The 22,508-nt window shown below is 34.7% G+C and overlaps 1 protein-coding gene across 3 annotated transcripts in view; it reads left to right on the forward strand.

Moving 5' to 3' along the window:
- DNAJC3 (DnaJ heat shock protein family (Hsp40) member C3) overlaps positions 1 to 22,508 on the forward strand; it is an 82,686-nt gene that overhangs the window by 26,948 nt on the left and 33,230 nt on the right. For all 3 annotated transcript variants that reach the window (XM_015590888.2, XM_015590889.2, XM_006913819.3), the window contains exons 4-9: positions 3,492 to 3,566; positions 15,906 to 16,058; positions 17,588 to 17,769; positions 18,193 to 18,312; positions 21,036 to 21,141; positions 21,226 to 21,346. In XM_015590888.2, coding sequence (XP_015446374.1) covers positions 3,492 to 3,566; positions 15,906 to 16,058; positions 17,588 to 17,769; positions 18,193 to 18,312; positions 21,036 to 21,141; positions 21,226 to 21,346 — 757 coding nt within the window. The remainder of the gene's footprint in view (positions 1 to 3,491; positions 3,567 to 15,905; positions 16,059 to 17,587; positions 17,770 to 18,192; positions 18,313 to 21,035; positions 21,142 to 21,225; positions 21,347 to 22,508) is intronic.

Consider the following 22,508-nt stretch of genomic DNA (forward strand, 5'->3'; position numbering starts at 1 on the left):
ACTAGTTAGATATGGGTGAATGTTGGGTTTGAAATAGTACTATTATTTTAAGATGGAATTCCCAAATATCAAATTTTTCTTCAATCTGTTACTTTACCTAGGTAAGCACAACCTTTCACAAAGGTTAAGTCGGTCATTTTCCTGGTATTATAGTAGCTATTAGTTGATTGAAGTAGTTTTAATATTATTTTTTATGTGTATTGATGCATTGAGCAGAGGATTAGGGAAATTTTATGTATCAAAAGTAATATATACGTTTTAGTGGAATATTGATGTGGGTTTTGTGTTTTAAAAATTAAAAAATCAATAGCAGTTGACATGTAATGTTATATTTGAGGTATATAACATACCGATTAGACATTAATATACTTTACAAAGTGATCACTGTGATAAGTCTAGTACCTATCTGACACCGTATGTAGTTATTACCATATTATTGACTCTATTACCTACACTGTACTTTACATCCTCATGACTATTTTTATAACTGGCAATTTGTACTTCTTAATCCCTTCACCTTTTTCACCCTTCATCCTAACCACCCTCTCATCTGGCAACCATCAATTTGTTCTCTGTATCTATGAGTTTGTGTGTTTTGTTTGTTTGTTTATTTTAGATTCTACATATAAGTAAAATCATATGGTATTCGTCTTCCTCTAATTTCATTTAGCCTAATATACTCTAGATCTATCCATGTTGTTATAATTGGCAAGATTTCATTCTTTTTTTGTAGCCGATTAATATTCCAATGTATGTATAAGTACCAAATCTTCTTTATCCATCTATTGTTGGACATTCAGGTTGTTTCATGTCTTGGCTATTGTAAATATTGGTGCAGTGAACATAGGGGTGCATATATCTTTTTGAAATAATATTTTGGATTTCTTTGGATAAATACTGGATGTGGAATTGCTGGGTCATATGGAAATTCTATTTTTAATTTTTCAAGGAACCTCTGTACTGTTTTCCATTGGCTGCACCAATGTACCAGCCCACCAACACTGCACGAGGGTTCCCTTTTCTCCACATCCTCGTGAACACTTGTTATTTGTTGATTTATTGATGGTAGCCATTCTGACAGGTGTGAGGTGATATCTATCTGCTTGTTTGGAGTTTGTGGACCTTTTAGAGATTTTGGGAATGTTCGCAGGATGAGCTAAAGCAGGCCTCTTGTGTGGAGGGGTGACCGGAAGAGGCTCAGGCCTGGCAATTGAGTTGGGTGGGGTGGCATCTTAGGGAATCACAAGTGCAGAGTGAATAGTGTTAACCAGGTTAATGGAAAGCACAGATCTAGCACCCGTCTGTGCCAGGCTCGCTGGGTTTCAGTACAGCCCTACAAAAGAATAGTTCTGACAGCATGTCTGTTCCCAGAGGGAATTGCCCTGACCTATGCCCCTCTAGCCCTTGCCCTGAAGTTAGTTTAGTGCTTCCCTGTAGGTTCCTGGCTCTTTTCGAGCTGCTGCTCATGTGCCGGAGCTTAGAATGAGTTTTTGCACTGGCCCTTTAAGAGCAGAGTGTCTCAGTCTCCTGCAGCCCTTTGCCTTTCTTGGATTCAATCCCTACAGGTTTTTACAGCTGGACATTATGGGAACTGGTGCCCTGATGTGGGGAGATAGGTATGGGGCCGTGACCCCTTTGCTCCTTAGCTGGGACCTCTGCCACTGAGATATCCCTCCCACTTCTTAATTGTCACTCCATGGGTGTGGAACCTGCCTGTTCCATGTTTCCACCCTCCTACCAGTCTTGACGTGGCTGCTGCTTTATATCCTTAGTTATGAGACTTCTGTTCAGCTACTTGTCAGATTGTTTTCAGTGATGGTTGTTCTATAATTTAGTTGTAATTTTAGTGTGATCATGGGAGGAGGTGAGTTCAGTTTACCTACTCTGTCATCCTCACTAGAGTCATGTGGTTTCTGTCATGGTAGACCTTGGTCAACAGACAGTTGGTATTTTTGGAAGAGATGGGATTATACATATTAGAAGAAAAGGAGTCTCAGATGGAGGGGGAGAAAATGATGATGTCAAAAGGAAAGGCATTGATATTCTGGTTATATAGTGTAGTAAATATTTACATTGAGAATTAATAAAACAAAACTGTTTCTAGAGCTTTGATTAATAAAGTCCTAAATCACACAACTTTTATTGTAGTGGCAAAAAGTTATTAGGATGGCAAATAGCATTTTAAAATTGAGATATAATTCACATGCCATCAAATTCACCCTTTTTTAAAGTGTACAATTCAGTGGTTTTTAGTACAGATGTTCCTTGACTTATGATGGGGTAATGTCTCAATAAACCCATCATAGTTGATAATATTGTAAGTCAAAGATACATTTAATACACCTAACCTACTGAACATCATAGCTTAGCCTAGTCTAGCTTAAACACGCTCAGAACACTTACATTAGCCTAAAGGTTTTGCAAAATCATTTAACACAAAGACTATTTTATAATAAAGTGTTGAATATCTCATGCATTATATTAAATACTGAAAGTGAAAAACAGAATAGTTGTATGGGTACTCACTCACCATTAATGTATACAGCTGAAAGCACACTGGCACACAGGTGGGCATTTTGTGGATATGATGGGATGCAAAAACACAAAACAGCATCCAGAAAATGCTGACAGTGCAGTACACTGTAGTGTATTGGTGGTTTACCCTTTTGATTGTGGGACTGGCTGGGACCTGTGGCTCACTGCTGCTGCCCAGCATCATGAGAGTATTGTACCATATCGCTGACCTGGAAAAAGATCAAAATTCGAAAACTGAAGTATGACTTCTAATGTGTATCACTTTCACACCATTATAAAGTAAAGAAAATTATAAGTTGAACCATCATATATTGGGGATCACCTGTATATTTTCACAAGGTTGTGCAAGCATCACCACTGTCTAGTTTCAGAATATTTTTATCACTCTGAAAAGAAACCGGGTAGCTATTAACAGTCATTACTATTTCTGCCCTAGCCTTTGGCAACCATTTATTTTTCTGTCTCTATGGATCTGCCTAATTTGAATATTTCACATAAATGAAATCATACACTTTTGTGTCTGACTTCTTTGACTTAAGATAATGTTTCCAAGGTTCATTCATGTTGTAGCATGTATCAGTACTTCATTTTATGGCTGAATAATATTCCATTGTATGGCTATATCACGTTTGCTTATTGGTATTGGTTTATTAGTTGATGGGAATTTGGGTTGTTTCCACTTTTTGGCTATTTCTGTGAACATTCATGTACAAGATTTTGTGGGACACATATTTCATTTTTTGGGATATAGCAGAAAATATTTTTAAGGAAATGTACTTTAACAAAAATTATACACATTCATTGGTTCCAGGAATTATTCTTAGAATGCCAAGTCAAATGGGCATTGAAAAAAATAAATATTTCACTAATACTTCACTAGCTTATTTAGTTTTGTTCTTTGTGTTTAAAGAAAATTTAGAAATGCATAATACTTAGAGTACCCTTTTTTTTTCTAGGCAAGATTACAGAGAGGTCACTTATTACTCAAACAAGGAAAACTTGATGAAGCAGAAGATGATTTTAAAAAAGTGGTAAGTTAAGTTCAATTTGAATTTGGCTCTATGAACATGTTATTTTGAATGAACATACTAAATGGATATTTTATAAGAAGACATTTAATAATTTTATAGCTAAAAGGGAAAATTATTTGTGAATATAAGAATCACAGTTCTTGAATTAATATTTAGTGGCTGACTTTAAAGAATCACTTTAACTGATGGAAGGTAAAGTGTATGGAATTAATATATAATTCAAACAATTCATGTAGCTCATGTGTTCTGTTTTGTCTTCTGTGAGAATATGTGGATGTCATTTGAGTTATTCTAAGTCCTTTAAGTTACTTGGGAAGCAGTCTATCTGATTTGAAAGGGGAAATGAAACATTCTTAAAAGAGAATTTTGCGTTACCCATATGGCTACTTGAGAAACTATAAAGTGTTTTGATTTGTTGGGGGCATATTACAGGCTTTGTCAAAATCCTAAGTTATATGTAGACAAATCCAAAAACATTAGACTTAATTGTGTTGAATTGGAAGCTGTCTTGTGGTCTCAGTAACATTAGATGTCATTTTATGTTTATCTGATCTTCCTTACTACTTGGGATTCTTCCATGAGAATGTGCATCTGAATCAAATGATAGTTTATTTGAATTGAAATTTTTGTTGAGATACTTGTAGATTCCCATAAAAATGTAGTTAATACAGAGAGATCCGCTGTACCCTTTACCCAATCAATACCTGGTTCCCCCCAGTGATAACGTCTTGTAAAACTATAGTACAATATTACAACCAGGCTATTGACATTGATACAATCTACCAGTCCATTCAGACTTCCTCAGTTTTACTAGTATTCATAGTTTAATTCTATATACCTTTTCCTGTAACTATCACCACACTCAAGAGAGTGAACAGTTTATTGCCACAAGGATGTCCCTCCTGTTGCCCTTTTATGACCACACCCACTTCCCTTGCATAATCCTTTGGCCCCTCGTCCATAACTCCTAGCAATCACTAATTTGTTATTTCTTAAAATTTAATATTTCAAAAGTGTTGGACTCAAATGTATGTAACCTTTTGGAAATGACTTTTTCTCAGCATAATTCCCCGGAGATTCATCTGGAATGTTGCATATATCACTTATCTTGTTCCTTTTAACTGCTGAGTATTCCATAGTATGTGTATGACACGTTGGATTTATTCATTCATCAGTTGACGGATATTTGGATTGTTTCCATTTTTTGGCTATTACGAAAATACAGTTATCAACATTTTTGTAAAAATTTTAATGCAAACATATGTTTTAATTTTTCTGGGATAAATGCTTAGTGCAATTTCTGGGTTGTTTGGTAATTGCATGGTTAGTTTTATAAGAAACTACCAAATCGCTTTTGAGAGTGCTTAAGCCATATTATCTTCTTCTGCATCCTCACCAGTATTTGGTATTGTCATTATGTTTTTCTTTAGCCATTCTGAGAGGTGTAAATGTCATTATTGTTTTAATTTATATTTCTTTAATGGCTTATGAACTTTTCATATGTATATTTGCCATCTATAAATCTTTTTTAGTGTAATGTCTGTTCATGTGTTTTGCCCATGTTCAAATTGGATGGTTTACTTTTTTACTATTGTGTTTTGGGAGTTCTTTATATATTTTAGAAACTCTATTACTTACATGACTTATGAATGTTTTCTTCCAGTCTGTAGCTTGTTTTTTCATCTTTTCACAGGGTCTTTCAGAGGGCAAAGTTTTTAATTTTGAGAAGGTCCAATTAATCAATTTTCTTTTTTCTTCTGTGGATCATGCTTTTTGTGTCATGTCTATAAGAAATATTTATCAAGCCCGAGGTTTCAAAGATTTTCTCCTATGTTATCTTGTAAAAGTTTTATGATTTTATGTTTTACATTCAAGTATATAATATATTTTGAGTTAATTTTTGTATAATGTGTGACATTTAGGTTGTGGTTCATTTTTTTGCCTCTGGGTGTCTCACTGCTCCAGCACAGTATTTTGAAAGGGCTTTCTTTCCTTCATTGAATTGCTTTTGCATCTTTAAAGATAATCTTTTGATTGTATGTGTGTGTGTGTGTGTTTGTGTGTGTGTGTGTTTCTGGGTTCTCTCTTCTGTTCCATTGATGTATGTTTTTGCCATTCCTACACTCTCTTGATTACCATAGCTCTATAGGAATCCTTTTTAGTGGGTACAGTGATTCCTCCCCACTTTATTCTTCTCTGCCAAGATTGTTTTAGCTATTCTTCAGCCTGTGCCTTTCCGTATAAATTTAGAATATACTTGTCTATATCTACAAAAAGCCTAGCTGATACTTTGATAGGAATTGAAATAAACCTATAGGTCCATTTGGAGAGAACTGACATATTATGTTGTTTTCTAATTCATGAACACAGTAGGCCTCACCATTTGTTTAAGTCTTCTCTGATTCCTTTCATCAGCATTTTGTAACTTACAGTGTACAGATCCTATATGTTTTGTTAAATGTACACCTACGTGTTTTTTTTTTTCCTGGAGTAATTTAAAATGGTATTGTGTTTTTATTTCCAATTTTCATATTAAAATATTTTTATGATTACTTCATCAGGGAAGTACTTTGTATTCTTTGAGAGAAATCTTAATGGGTATTACAGATGGGAGACCAAGTTAAATCTTAACACTGCAGAAGCCATTTAAAAATTTTATATAACAATTTTGTTGCATGTAAGGATAATTATAATTAGATTGGATTTGGTTTAGAGAAAAAGTCAAATGCAGAATTCATGTATTTGAGAAGTATTTTATGGTAGGTTTTATTTGATGTAAATTTAGGTTATCTGGAATACCTGGATTTAAAAATCAGAATAATAATTAGAAAATCTCACATGCATATCCTTTGTCTGAACAGTAAGTACAGTATCCCAAGAGTAAGGGTGGCAGAGGGGGAGACAAGATGATGAAATGGGAATATTGAGAAGAACTTATCAGTTAACGTATATAAAATTGATTAAATTTTAAGCGTTAGATTCTACTGGACAAATGGCAAAAGAATATTATCAGGTGGACAGTATAAGAAATGCAAATCAAAAGCCTATATCTACCATGTTCAGTCTTCCTAAGTGAAGACAAAATCATTGGAACTATTCAGAGGAACCATTATTCGTTATGTTTAGCAAAAATAAATGAATAATATAGAGCCCAATATTGATGAGACTTGAGGAAAATGTTTCCAGTCATATAATACTGTTAACATTGCAAATATAAACACAGCTTTTGCAGAAAAATCTGGCTGTATTATGAAAGAAAAACATTTCATGGATTTAATTTTTCATGAAGTCTTAGTTTTTGTACTTATAAATAGAGGTATTGATGAAAAAAAGAAAAACACTGCCCAGAGATACTTATTGGAGCTCCATTTGTTTTGGAGTCTATTATAGAGAATGTGTGTCTGTGTGAAAGAATAATATTTATTAACAAGAATTATTTATGGTGTTGATTTATAGACTTAGGTTTTCAAAATAGTCGATTAAAAGGCAAAATAAAAATTGCGTTAAATATTATTTCTAACTACAAAAAACTTTTATCGTGTGCTAGATAAAACTAGTGTAAGTGGCAGTTATTTAGAGCTTATAGTTCTTTTCCTTGTTGTGAAATTGAATACACACATTATGAAGAAAAAAAGTTTTGGAACAAGAGGCAGGAACCTCAGGTTTTAGATCTTTGTCATTCAGCCTTGTTTTACACAGCATTCAGGATCTGTGGGGCGTATCGCTAAGTGATTTGCATGGAGTATTTTACTTAATTACTGTCCCACCTCTAGGGTGTGGTATATTGGTACAGTAAGCCCCCCTTATATGCGGTTTTGCTTTTCGTGTTTTTTTCCTAGTCAGCTGAGGTCTGAAAATAGTAAATGGAAAATTCCAGAAGTAAACAGTTCATAAGTTTTAAATTGCATGACATTCTGAGTAGTGTGAGGAAATCACAACCCTTCATTCTCCGTACCATCTGGGACGTGAACCATCCCTCTGTCCAGTGTCTCCACACTGTGTACTCTCCCCACCTGTCAGTCACTTAGTAGCCATCAGCTGTTGAGGGAACACAGTGCTTGTGTTTAGGTAACCCTTATTTTACTTAATAATGTACCTAAAGCTCAAAAGTAGTGATGCTGGCAATTCGGATATGCTAAAGAGAACCGGTAAACTTTATCATAGATATATATAGATATAGATATAGATATAGATATAGATATAGATAGATAGATAGATAGATAGATAGATAGATAGATATAGGGTTCTGTACTATCTGTAGTTACAGGCATCCACTGGGGGGCTTGGAACATATACCCGCCTCGGATAAAGGGGGACCGCTGGAGTCTCATTTTACATCAGAGGAAAATGTTTAGAGAGGTTTAATAACTCACCCAAGGTTACACCACTAGTAAGCAAGTAGGTTTTAAGGTTCCAGAACCTGTACTCCTAAGCACTGTACTGTTCTGTCTCTACTACAATTAATAACTGTATGCATCCTTTGAAGGCTATTCCTGTGGAATATGGATGGGCACAGGGTTCAAACGTGTATGTGTTTCACATGGTACAGAACATGTGCCGCTATTTGCAGGAAAAAAAAGTGTGGAAACATGTATTTGCTTGTATATGGACAAAAGCCTCTGGGAAAGTGTATTAGAAACTGATAATATTTGTTACCTCTTGGAAGAAAAGTATAAAGTGGCCTTGCCAAGTAAGTTCTTACCTTCCCTGAGTACCTCATTTGTTTCACTGTGAAGCACAGAAATTGAATAGATGATATAATTCTATCTTTATTGTTTGGTACCATAAATTGGATGATTTCTGGGTCATGTTATGACTATATTTTTTTCTTTTTACCAATTAAAGAGTTTTTATACTTTAATTTTTAAAGATGTGTGACTACAGATGACATATAATAACTTCTCGTTCACTTTATATGTTCTTAGGTAAATGAGCTTTTTATGATATCTAAGAGCGTTTATCAGCCTATTAAACATACTAAAGATTTCATCTTACTACTAAAGAACCAAATACAACCAGGTAGATATATTCAGCTATATTTTACATAATTGAACAGAAGTTTGAATATGCTTAGTCTTTCTGGGCTACAGTGAGAATCTTATACTTTTTGTATATAGGTTACTTTGCTGCTAGAGGGTCACCTGTAAAGAAGCATCACCTCAGGTGGCTGTCCTAGTCCTGAACAGGATCTTAGGTGGTTTAGTTTGTCTTTGAGCTCTTGATGACTCCTGCTGTATTCAGTGCATACAGTCATTTGTTCCGTGAGCATTTGAACATTTGCGAGGCAGAATGTTAGGTGTTAGAGGGTTGCTGACAAAGAGAACTAGTCCTAATCTTTGGAGAGATTATACCAGGGTAAGACCCAATCAGGCAAATATGGTACCATATTATAAGTGCTGTGATTGAGCCCTGTGGGAAAGTACAGAAGTGTCATCTAACTTAACTGGGAGTCAGAATGGCTTTCTTAAAGGAGAGATTGTATTTGAAATATGAATGTTAAAAGGATAAATTCATGCAGAGGGTGAGCAGCAGCCTGTGCCAAAGCCAGAGGCAAGAGAAAGACTGTCATTTAGGAAAACGATGCCTCCAGTAAGAGCACAGTAGAGGATGTGAGAATACTGGACAGGGAAGCAGGGGTCTGATTGCAAATAGGACATATGTAGTGCCAGATGCTGGTTCTTTACGGCCATGGCAGATTTATGTTGGGAATGTCATGATCAGATGTTTGCTTCAATAAAATCCAGGCTACTGTGAAGAATGGGTTGGAAAAAGCCAAAGGTAGAAGCAGACGGTCTGATAATAAAGCTGCTGCAGTTAAGTAATCCATGTGTGACCTAATGAAGCAAATATTAGGCTAGAGTAGGTGGGGATTGAGAGAAACAGATAGACATTTAGAAGGTTGGCTCAAGAGAGCTGCAGTGATTGGGGTAAGGGAGAAGGAAGAATTAGGTACGATGCCCAGGTTTCTGGATTAGTCACATTGGTACCATGCTATTCCCTGAGATAGAAGCCCAGAGAGAAATTTTTTAGGGGAAAAGCAAGGGTAGAGAAAATATGACTTTCTTATTCTTATAAAACCTTTCCAATTCTCAGCAACTCATTTAATATTCTGTAATCTATGAATTCTTCCTTTTAATTCCCAAATCCAACATACAGTAAATGCAGTTTAAACTCATCTATTCTTGGTGTTCAGTGTTTTGATTATCTTTGCTTTATTTATCTTTGCTAACCATGCTTTGGGTTTAAGTGGAAAATATTTAGATTGAGGCAGATCAAAATACAATGAAGGTGATGATCAAATTAAATGTTTATTTTGACAGCTAGAAATGAATTTTGATTGTGGTGAGCAACCATATGTTAGATAAATGTCAGTGCCAACTGCAATTATTAAATCAAAGATAAACCTTTGGAAGGATATTTAATAAATAAATTCTCCAATGGTAGTTTATAGACCGTGTTAATTGAAAACAAATCAAACTAACATAAATCCACTATATGTCAACATAACTTTAGGCATTGTTTTTTCCATCTTTAATCTTTTAGTTCAGAAATGATGATTATATTTTTTCAAGATAACTAAATCAAAAGTAACCAAAGTTAGTATCTATAAAATAAGTATTATGAACTGGGAAGAAAAAGGAATAGTACTTATAAAAAGCATGAAATAAACTTGGTTATAATTTAAGGTAAAGTTAGCACACTGTGCTATGACTTAGACAGTTGTGCTGTTTTCCTTTGAATCATATATATATAATGCTGGATCATATACCATATTCACAAAATACAAGGAGCCATCAATTGTAAGACATTATTTTGTGTACTATTAAAATAATAAATGCTGTTAAATAATACTTTCTTATAACTTTTACTCTGTGCTTGTAGAAAGATCTATTTGAGACTTAGAATTACATTTTAATTATATCACACTGCTCTGTTCATTGCCTTTCTGTGTATATTCTTGAAGATTTTACATGACAGCTAAACTCTGTGTATAGTACCAACAGTGCTCATAACTCAACTGGAGTGTGTATGACCATTTTAAAAGACTATAGTACCAACAGTGCTCATAACTCAACTGGAGTGTGTTTGACCATTTTTGTGCATGTGTAGTCATGTCGGGCTACTGGTAAGACTTCATCAGTTTGAAGACTCATCCCACTTGGAAAGAGATTAAAGTGTGCTTATCAGTTTGCTCAGATGTGAGGCAGAAGAGGAAGGCAATAAAATTGCATAAGGAAAAGGGGAAACTATCATGACCTAATATGACCCCTAGGATTTGGCCTAAATAATAAAGAGGAGCCACTTATTGAAGAGGGTGGGGTGGTGGTGGCGTTGGCGGTGGCAGTAGGTTGGAGATGGGAAATGGAATTTTGTGTTGGCTTCTTACTGATATGCCATTAAGATGTTCTCTTGGACATGTCAAGTAGGCAGATGCACGTCTGATGTCAGTGTTACATAGAATAGTTAAGAATGTAAGCTCTGGAAATGACTTTGAGCCACAGATTCCTCCTATGTAAAATGGAGATAATCTGAAAGGTCCTTTCGGGTTTTAGGTTTAATTTAGAATAGTGCCTGGAGGATAGAAAGCTCTCAATAGATGTTTTCTGCTGTCATGATTGCTCTCCATCTATTAAATATTAGACTATTTAATACTAATAGTCTTAGTATTAAATGGAAAAGAAAAATAGGTATGCAGAATAGACATTAAGACATACATCCTGTTCTTCAGCAATGAACACTTTAGTTGGAGGAAATGAGCCCGAAATATGTGAAAAATTAACAGTGCAGAGATATTTGAAAGAAGCAACATAAGTGTATCTAGATAATAAGATGAGATTGAGAGTGACTAGAAACTGGGAGACCCACCTCCCTTTTACTCCTTATTAGCTGTATGATGTTGGTCAAGTTACTTACCATTTGTGAGACTCTATTTTCATTTGTAAAGTGAAGAGTTGATTGGGCAAGATGATTTCTTAGGTTACTTCCATCATTAAGAGCTTCTTAAGTGGTTTAAACATTTAGAGCAAGGCGATTACTACCTTGGTATAGGACAGTTAGGGAAGCCTCGAGGAGATGAGCCTTGAGAAAGTTGTTGGTTTGATTAAAACTGTGTGATGGAACAAGAGTCTTTTGGAATCTTGAAGGTGTCTTTTTTCAATGTTACAATTAGGAGAAATTAACTGTATACTCAAATTTTCTATTTCATTTCTGGTAGGTTTTAAAATGAATTTAACGAATATTTCAGCTTATACTCTATCAGGTTCAGTGCATATTCTTGTCCATTTTCCTTGAACATGTTGAATCTCTCTAGGGCAGCAGTACTCAGAATTGGTCTCAGAATCCCATTATACTATTAAATGTTGAGGAATCCAAAGGGCTTTTGTTTATCAGTATTTACAGTGTTAGAAATTAATTTTACAAAATTTAAAAATATTTATTAATTTAAAAATAACATTCAACTATAGTAGTGTTTTAAAAGTTAAATGAAGAGTAAACTCAAATATAAAAGTTCAAAAAAGTAATAATAAATCCACTATGTTAATATAACTTTTTTGCATGAAAATAGTATATTTTAAAAAATAATAAATTTAGTAATGAGTGGTATTCTTTTACATTTTTGCAAGTCTCTCTAATATTTGGCTTATTTGAAGACAACCAGATTTGCAGATCTGATTTATAATTTGGTTGAAGTATTATTGAAGAAAATGTGACCTCACACATATAAGCAGTTGGAAAAGGAAGAGTTTTTTAATAGTCTTTTAAGATGATTGTGGATATTGTTTGGAACCTCCAGGAATGGTTATAGATAGGTTGGTTGCAGTGCGGACTCTAAAATCTTATTGGTGAATTTGTAGTTCTCTGTTATAATGAAATCCATTGGCTTATCTTACACTTTGAATGGATTCATTATCTTTTATATACATATGCTTTGGTCCCCACAGACCCCTTGAGGCTGGAGAGCTCAGCCTCACTCCAGGCTCAGACAATGGGAATAGGAAAGGAGCGAGCATGGGTCATCTGGGCCTCTTTGGGTTTGGGAGGGAGAGATTCTTCCAAAGAGGTAAGAAAGGAGTTTGAAAAGTCTGTCCACCACGTCTACCAATCTTCTGTTTTCATTTGAGGTCTCAGAAATAGGGGTGTATTTAGATTAGATTAGATTAGTTAGAGCAACTTACTTCTTTTAAAAATGCCATATCCCATAGCTATTTTGCGTTTTTATCCAAAAGCTCAGTGGCCACAGTAAATGGTAAGAAATAAGAATTAAAATATTGTCATAGGTTGAAGAGAAGGGATAGAAGAGTGTTAAGGTCTTGGAGACACTACTAGAGAGTATATATGAATTTATATATTATACAAAACTTACAAAAGGAGCTTGGAATTTTTATTATCATTTTTTTGTAGTACTTTCTCTGTGTTACGTAAAGTATCTTCTTAATTCTTCAATTACTACTGTTCAGGGTGTAGGTATTATTATTCCCCCCTTTTATTGGTGGAGAAAATGCAGATAACATACAGATAAAAAGTGATGTCAGGATTTGGGCTTAGCTGTCCCCGACCTCCCCCCCCCACCCCCCCTTTAGACTTTATTTTAAAACCATAATACAAAATCTGTTTGGAAATATTCACAACCTGGCTATTGAGAAATGGTACCACTACTGTATTAATTACTTGTTGCTGCTGAACAAATTGTTCCAAAGTTAAGCAGCTTAAAGCAGCCCACATTTATAATCTTACAGTTCATGGGACTAGGAACCTGGGCAGGCTTAGCTTGATCCTCTGCTCCAGGGTCTCACAGGCACAGTCAAGGTGTCAGATAAGGCTGCAAGCGTTACCTGGAGGTGTGGCTGGTGAAGGAACTGCTCCCAGACTCACTTCATTGTTGGTAGGATTTAGTTTTTCTTGAGCTGTTAGACTGAGGCCTGTTTTTTTTTCCGGTGTTGTTGGCCAGAGGCTTCCCTTAGTTCTTTCTTTCGTGGGCCTCTCAGTAAAGCATTTTATAGCATGGCAGTTTGCTTCATTAGAGCCAGCAGTGAGAAGGCAAGAGATTGACAGAGGAAATCAACAAGATGGAAGTCACAGTGCATGGTATCTTATTAAGGGAGTGACATCCTGTCACCTTTGTTGATTTCTTTTTGTTAAAAGGAATTAAAGCTCCATCTCATAGTCTAGGGGAGGGGAGCACACAAAGCCTTCAGTTCCAGAAGGTAGGGATCATTTGGGGGCATCATAGAAGTCTGCCCACCACAACTACCAATCCACTGTTTTCATTTGAGGTCTCAGAAATAGGGGTGTATTTAGATTAGATTAGATTAGATTAGATTAGATAGAGCAGTTTATCTCTTTTAAAAATCCCACATCCTGTAGCTGTTTTGAGTTTTTATCCAAAAGCTCAGTGACCATAGTAAATGGTAAGAAATAAGAATTAAAATATTGTCATAGATTGAAGAGAAGGGATAGCAAATGAAAAAAGGAGAAAGGGAAATACCAGTAGGGACCAGGCTCTCTGCGTGTAAATATCCTGGAACATGAGGGCAGTTGGGAGGAGTTAGCAACCTTGTGGTAAGAGTGAAAAATCTTCATCTCACTTAACCCTCTGTGAAACTCTTCAGGATTATAAGTAAGTTCAAACTCCATTCTTACCTCTTTGGAAGAATCCCTCCCTTCCAATCTCAAAGAGGCCCGGATGACCCATGCTCGCTACTTTCCTGTTCTCATTGTCTAAGCATGAAGTGAGACTGAGCTTCCATCCTCAACCTTGAGATTTAGGGCTTTCTTCACCCCTCATCTTCCAGCAAGAACAATTATGTGGAAGAGATTAAGACTCTAAAGTTTAGGAGAGAAAAGATGCAAATTCTATCCAGAAGAGGCAGTCTAATACATTCTATTCAAAAGGGAGCAGTTGCGTACAAATAAGAAACAACTTATCAATAAACTTCTGCTTTTACCAAGAACAAAGTGACAATGCACACACATTTATACTCCTTCCAGTGTGGTCTATCACAAGTATTCAAGACCACCCCAAGGATAATGCGACTCCTTTCAACTGGATAATTCAATCATGCAGGGACAGCCCTTCCTCAGAGCAAGTTTAGTTTACCAAGTTCCTAATTACCTATGAATACTCGGAGTCCTGTCTATATTCCTTTAAAAGCCCAGGGTTATACAGACAAAATAGGATACCTAAAGTATCCTAAAAACAAATGGAGAAATAACAGAGTCTCTACCAAGTGATAGTAATCTTAAGGTTTCTTGTTTGGAGTGTTTTCTCCTGCCAGGTGGCTGTGGTAGTATTTTTTTTTTAAAAAATGAATCCACTAAAAGAGGAAGCAGTATGACTGGTCAGTTGAAGGAGAGACATTTCTAGAAATAATCTACTGTTGTTTGCACCTCACCCAAAATTGGAACCCATCAACCACAATTCTCATCTTAATAAGAATATTAGATTTCAGGAATTATTGCAGATAAACTGTAATCTTAAAGAAAAAAGTTCTAAAAAAAGTCAGTAGCTTTTTAACATAAGCATCCAATTTTTCTGAGCCATTAAGCTTAAGATTGTCCATCTGGAGGAAGAAATTAAGAGTCACTGCAAGAGATTGGGCTGAGAGCAGGGATGAAGTGTCAACAGACACAAGAGATCTCATTGGGGTGACAGAAATGGTCTCAAACTGTGGCAAAGGTTGCATATTCGGTAAATTTATTAAAAACCAAAGAATCACACACTCAAAATGAGTGAATTTTATGATATATAAATTATACCTTGATAATGTTGTTTTAAAAAAGATAATGTAAACTTCTTAAAACCACATTATAAGCCTTTTAATAAGGTATGATTCTCTTACTTTTCCCTGTAAATTCTTCATTATTACATCTTAGCCCCTATGGTAGCAAATCTTTTTCTGTCCTATAACCTCTAACAAACTGTCCTCTTCCTCAGTTTCCTTATGTTTTTCATATTTTGTTAAAATTATTTTAAACTTAAATACATAGGAAGTAGAATTAGAAGGCAAAATGCATAAAACTACAGTTATTTTCTCTAGAGCTATACCTCAAAGTGAGAATGGCACTTTCCTTCATTCTTCCTTTCACATTCCTAAATATTGTTGCTTTCTGATAAGTTTTGAGAGACCCAGGTCTTGACTCTAGCTCCACTGCCCACTCTTGTGTAACCTGCTATTGCTTCCCATGTGGTCAGCACCGGAAGCCAGGCACTGGACAAGCCAGTTTTGCCAGTGTCTCTACCCTCTTCCCTAAATAAATGTATTTGGAAGGTCAGGTCATTGTGTGTACTATGAATCTTAGACTGAAGAGATTAAAAACCTGTTTAATTTCTTCTTATAGCTCAAATCTAATCCAAGTGAAAATGAAGAAAAGGAAGCCCAGTCCCAACTTATAAAATCTGATGAAATGCAGCGTTTGCGTTCACAGGCACTTGATGCTTTTGAAAGCTCGGATTATACTGCTGCTATAACCTTCCTTGATAAGATTTTAGAGGTAAGTTTCTTAGATATTGCAGCTGACAAGCCTAATACTGCTTTTTACTATACGGCATATTTATACACTTTGACGTGGTATGTACTACATAAAGCCTACATAGGATAAAAATCAGATTGGTCCTTGGGCTTTCAGCTCTTAACTGAAAGATGGTGTTTATATAGAACAAAATTTGCAACTGAAATGTACTGAATGTGCAATGGAGAGGGAGTTACATATTTTTATACATTGCTTTGCTATTTTCGTTCGACTTAAAATTGTGTGTGGGTTTTTTTTTTTTTTGTGGGAGAGAAGAAAACTCTAGAGGTTAAGTAATGGGGTAGAAGATGAAAGAAAAAGGAAAAATAATGTTTGGGAGGAAAGAGGAATGTTTAGAGTGAAAAGTTTCTAGGGAAGAAGGCAGATGAAGAGTTGATAGGATCTAGAGGATTCTAGATTGGGAAACCTAACTCTAGTATCCTTGCCTCTGGAAGGAGTTAATGACAGATGGTTTCAGAAGGAGGTCACTAAAATATTTAAATGAAAGCAATCATAATTCATATTTACCATTTTCATAGTACTTTCACGTACAGTTTCATTTAATCTTGGCAGTACACTTGTATGTGGAATGTGCACTTTGATAATTTTATAGAGGAAATCATGCAATGTAGTCCAGTGGAATTCATGTTTTGCTAAATTATTTTGTAAATGCTTTAGTGAGGAAAAATAAAGTTGCAGTTTTTACCTTCCAGTAGTTAGACTATGTATTCTGACCTGGCTTATTGTCCAGGATATTTAATTTATGTACAGTGTTGATTTTGATATCTTAATATATGTGAGAAGTTGACATGACTTTGGAACAGCTCTAAGAAATAGGTAAAGATACTTCTACAGGCCTTATTGGTGAGCTTTTGGGTTTATATTTTGAAAAATACTAGTGCATTTACTAAACATTGTCAATTTTTCAATAAAATAAAAATGATGAAGCCTCAACCTTCTCACATTTTCTCTTTTTTCTTTTTTGTGATAGGATTTTAATTTCAAGGAGATGACATTTTACAAAAGAGAATTTCATTTAGTTATTAGTAGAACAAAAATATTTTGCAAATTTAGAACCTAGATTTTATTTTTTGATACTAGAAATTAGAATTGTTGATTAAGTACAAAAATCTGATTATAGAATATTCTCTTCAAAATCAAATATGCTTCCCTGGGAACAACCTTATAATAGTAAATGCCATGTACTCTTATTTTCAAAGTTTTATAATTCTGTAATTGAAGGAAGTAGGAAAAGGGCCTTGTTAGTATATATATCCCTTCCTCCACTAGAAGTTATTTAAGATATCCTTGGGAAAATTATTTTGTCACATCTAATTATTTTTGTTGCATCTAAATTGTATCAGACTTTTAAATACTGTTTACCATATATAAGTCATTACATTAATTGAGGATGTTTTATGTTGATAAATATGTAGATGAAATATGTGGGATATAAGTATAAATGTGCATAAGTTACTGTTCCTTAAAGCCTAGTTCTTTTGTTTCTCAAGGTTTGTGTTTGGGATGCAGAACTACGAGAACTTCGAGCTGAATGTTTTATAAAAGAAGGTGAACCTAGGAAAGCAATAAGTGACTTAAAAGCTGCATCAAAATTGAAGAATGATAATACTGAGGCTTTTTATAAAATCAGCACACTGTACTATCAACTAGGAGACCATGAACTGTCCCTCAGGTCAGTTCTAGTGACATACACATCTCACCATCTTTTTATTGTTGGCAGTAAGACAATCCATTTTCTTTTCAATTTTAAATTAATAAAATTATTTTAAGGCTGTTTTTATTTATATATTTTGTTATCCCTAAGTTATTCTACACTACATACTTTATTTTCATGAAGTATGCTTATTAAAGTAAATAGGGATTATTATATTTGTAGAAGCAAAACGGAGTATTTAATGTATAACTCTACTTAAGCCATTTTAATTTGAATTAAGTATGCGCATGGTACAACAACTAAATATAGAAGTATATTATTAAGCCAGTATGTTTAGTTTAATTATTACAAACAAAAAATATCTTTTATTGTGATTTCTGTATGGAAAACGACTCATTATTTTGACATGGAATATTTTCTTCTTTTTAAATACATGAGCAGTGAAGTTCGTGAATGTCTTAAACTTGACCAGGATCATAAAAGGTGTTTTGCACACTATAAACAAGTAAAGAAACTTAATAAGCTGATTGAGACAGCTGAAGAGCTCATCAGAGATGGCAGGTAGGAATATGTTTGTCTAGACTATCTAGCATTTCCTCATGTCTTTTGTAGGCACAGAAGAACAATAGAACTGCTTGCTCTTTTTATTCCTTAGCTATTGAAGATGGAGTATTCTAGACAGCACTGGGCCTTAGCAAAACTACCACAACTGTACATTTTTAAAATAAGGCAGAATATAAGTAATAGTAACTGCATAGTATTCATAACAGTAGATTTATTAAGATTTCACCGAATATTTATTGATTATCTCTTGTATCAGGCATTGACTATGTACTGAGAGTACAGAAATGCATATGACTATAGTTTTGGTCTTAAGCTTATAGTTTAGTGTAGGAGACAGACAAAAACATTGATTATTAAAGGTGATGTGGTCTCTAGAGTGATAGAGATGCATGCAGAGTATATAGACTCTGCCACGGTATAGGATTCTGGGTTATTTTGTTTAGTATCTGAAATATATTGTACGACTTCTTTCTGGCCTCCATGATTCTTGATGAGAAATCCATTGTCATTCTAATTGTTTTCCCCTTAAAATTAAGATATTTTCCTCTGACTGCTTTTCAGATTTTTTTCCTTTAGTAAATTCAGAAATTTAATTATGATGCATCTTGATGTGGATTGCCTTGTGTTTATCCTTTTGAGAGTTTATTTAGTTTCTAGAACACATAGATTTATGTCTTGTCAAATTTGGGGAGCTCCCAGCCATTATTTCTTATTCAGCCCTGCCCTCTCATCTTCTTCTTAGATGCTGGTTGACACAAATGTTAGCTCTTTTGTTGTAGTCTCACAAGTCCCTGGGCTCTGTTCATTTTTTTCAGTCTATTTTCTCTGTTCAAATTTTGTAATTTCTTTTGTTCTAATTCACTGATTCTTTTCTCTGTCTCTAGTGAGCTCTTTATTTCAGCTTTTCTATTTCTCTGTTCTAAAAATGCCATTTGGTTATCATATCTTCTGCTTCTTTGCTGAGACTTTCTATTTCTTTGTTGAGACTTTTTTTTTTTTCATTTTCTTTAAGCATGTTTGTCATTGCTGCTTTTTTCATGGTTGCTTTAAAATTTTTTATCAGATAATTCTAACATCTCTGTCCTCTTGGTGTTGGAATTTATTCTTTCTCATTCAGTTTGAGATCTTCCTGTTTCTTGGCATTATGGGTGGTTTTTAGTTGAAACCTGGACATTTTCATTTTATAAGAATCTTTGATTTAAATCTTCTGTTTTGGCTGGGTTTTTCTGACATTGTTCCAGCAAAGTGGGGGTGGCTACTACCTTGTTACTGTGAGGTGGAGGTAGAAGTTTTCCACTCAGCCTTCGTTGATTCTTGAGGTGTTGGGGCTTCTTGCTGCTGCTTGGTGCAGGTGATAAAGTTGTGGGGACTCATTTCCAGCCATGGATTAAAGTCCTGGCTCCCTACTTGGCTTTTCTAATACCATCTTCGTAGAGGGTATAGCAACACCTTGTTACAGCCTCACCAAGGAAGAAGTCTGGGTTTTCCATATGACCTGCTGGCATTGGTGGGAGCAGGGCCATAATTTTCATTGTGGTGTTTGGCTGGAGTAGAGCTTTTATTATCGAAAAGTTTTCTGTCTGTTAGGCTGCTCTTTCCCGGTGTTTTGGCATGGGAGAGCAGGTTTTTGTTTGTACCCATTTCTGCATTCCTGGCTTCCTCAGCTCTAAGTCTGGGGTATATGAAGCAAAAAAGAAACCGAGGGAACTTACCACACGGTTTTTCCCCAGGTTCCTAGCTGGTCTACCTTCTTCTCTCTCCCTTCTGAGTCTTTTCATGTTTTAAAAATATCTAATGCCTAGGTTCTTTAATTGTACCTAGTTAAAAGAACTGGGAAAAGTACATTTATTTCACCTTCCCAGAAGCTAGCTTTTTTTTCTTAAAGCGAAGTATAGTATTTTCTAATTGAACTTTTTATTTCGTCCTAATTCTAGTTCAATGTGTAGTTGTAAGAAGTAAAGCAAGGTCTCACATGCTCTGCGCAGTTTCCTACAGTTGTTTACCGTTATGGAAAACTTTAGAACAATGGCAGTGATAGCTAACTTCTGTTTTAAATGTTATATTTAAAGCTGTGTTTTAATACATCAGCATTTAAAAGTGAAGATTGCAGTACTGTGCCACAATGGCATATATCTTTTAGTTTGCCATTACTGAGGAAAGTAATCTGTTGTATAACATGACTAGTACTTTTCACCAGTTCATAAAATGTTGACATAGCTTTTATTATTCTTAGAAAGCTAGTAAAGTTAGGAATTTAAGCAGGTTCCTTCTGCAAGGAAGTACATTGTACTTAGTTGTGAATATTAATACTCAGTATGTGTAATAGCATGTATATATAATAGGCTCCAAGTATATACTGACCAAGAAATAAAACCTTATTTCTGTTTTACTGAAAGTACTCCAGGTAAGACAGACTATAACAAGGTGTTTTTCTCAGTTTCAAAATCACGAGCATTTTCCTGTGAAGACATTCATCACTTGGTTTGATTGGTACTCACAGGTATGCCTTGATTTCTCCATATACATTATCTGTGGTCATGTGTTTTATCTAACTCTTAATAGCAGATAGTACCTGCTGTAGATTAATAAGGCAGAAGCACTGTTTGAAGGCATGTGCTCATTCTGGTGAATTAAGCAACAAAGAGTGAAAAGTAGTAGGTCCTCTCTGACTGTGGAAATAGAATTTCATTGTGACTCATCATGATTCACTCATTTAATAGATACACAGATGCGACCAGCAAATATGAATCTGTCATGAAAACAGAACCAAGTGTTTCTGAATATATAATTCGTTCAAAAGAAAGGATTTGCCACTGCTTCTCTAAGGTAACAGTTGACTCATTCCCAGAAATCTAAAACCTTAACATGTGAAATAGCAAACATAAATCCTTTTCACACATTTACTTTTAGGATGAGAAGCCTGTTGAAGCTATTCGAGTGTGTTCTGAAGTTTTACAGATGGAACCTGAAAATGTGAATGCTCTGAAAGATCGAGCAGAGGCCTATTTAATAGAAGAAATGTATGATGAAGGTAAATCTATAAGGAATTTATTTGCAATATCTAAAAGTTGATGTATATGAAAATTAGCACATGCTTAACATTCTTTCATTTAGAACAAGTTGACCAGAGTACCAGGAAACGTTGACAATTTTAGAAAAATGGCAGAGAACTTCACAATTATTCTTCCTTAGTAGAACTTGAAAGGTATACCATATGAAGAAAAGGTCGTGCTGTTGAAACCAGTTCAATGGAATATAAAATAAAAATTTCAGACTTTATTGTAGACAAGTTAGAAAAGATAAGTGGTAATCATGGATAAAATTTTAAGTGTAATAAGTATGCATCTGCAACAATGATAAAACCTATTCAAAGAAGGAGATAACTACATTTATAATTAAGAAAGGTTTGTGATACTTTTTTCTTTTTAAAAGGCAAACCGATCATTCACTTTTTCCTACTCTCCATGTTAGAAAAGAATCTTGCTCCTAAGTGGTTTCCTGGGAGTGATGGCAGCACTGATTACTACTATTTGTGGGACATTTTTGTAGTATAGTCCTTGAGGTCTGATTGAGGCTTGACATGTATGTAATGAGTATAAGTTTTAATATTCATAATGCTTCAATAAGACAGGTAATCTACATGGAGGAGCCCGTTTGTATATTTGTTCTTTTTACTTTTGAGCTACTGTGTCTATTCAGTGAGATGGCTGTATTCTAGGATTTGCATTCATTAGCTTTTGGATCTCTTCATCAAAGGTACTTTTGTCATCCGTATATAAACCCTCAGCTCTAATTGTGAAATTAGAGAAGCTGCAGAATATAAAAAACTTGGCTGTTAAAAAAAGGTTAAATTGTGTAGATTTCTAAATATAACTGGAAAGATGCCCTTTGTAATTTGAATGTCAAATTGACTTTTTTTTTTTTTAGGGAAATCTGACAGTTTAATTCTTGCAGAAAAAGATGCTTAATACTAATTTAATATATGTCTTTAAAGTCTGTTTTTTCTTTTAAATTTTTTTTTAAATAGGAGTTTCTTTGTCTTTTTCTCCTATTTGCTTTTTTTTTACTCTAAAGTTTTCTTTTTCTTTTAAATTTTTTTTTAAATAGGATTTTCTTTGTTTTTTTTTTTTTTTTGCGGGGGTGGGGGCGGGTGCTTATACACTGGGGAATCTTTCTAAATTATGGTTTTACAA

The sequence above is a fragment of the Pteropus alecto genome, unplaced genomic scaffold, assembly GCF_000325575.1.
Source record: "Pteropus alecto unplaced genomic scaffold, ASM32557v1 scaffold72, whole genome shotgun sequence".
NCBI classification, from domain to species: domain Eukaryota; kingdom Metazoa; phylum Chordata; class Mammalia; order Chiroptera; family Pteropodidae; genus Pteropus; species Pteropus alecto.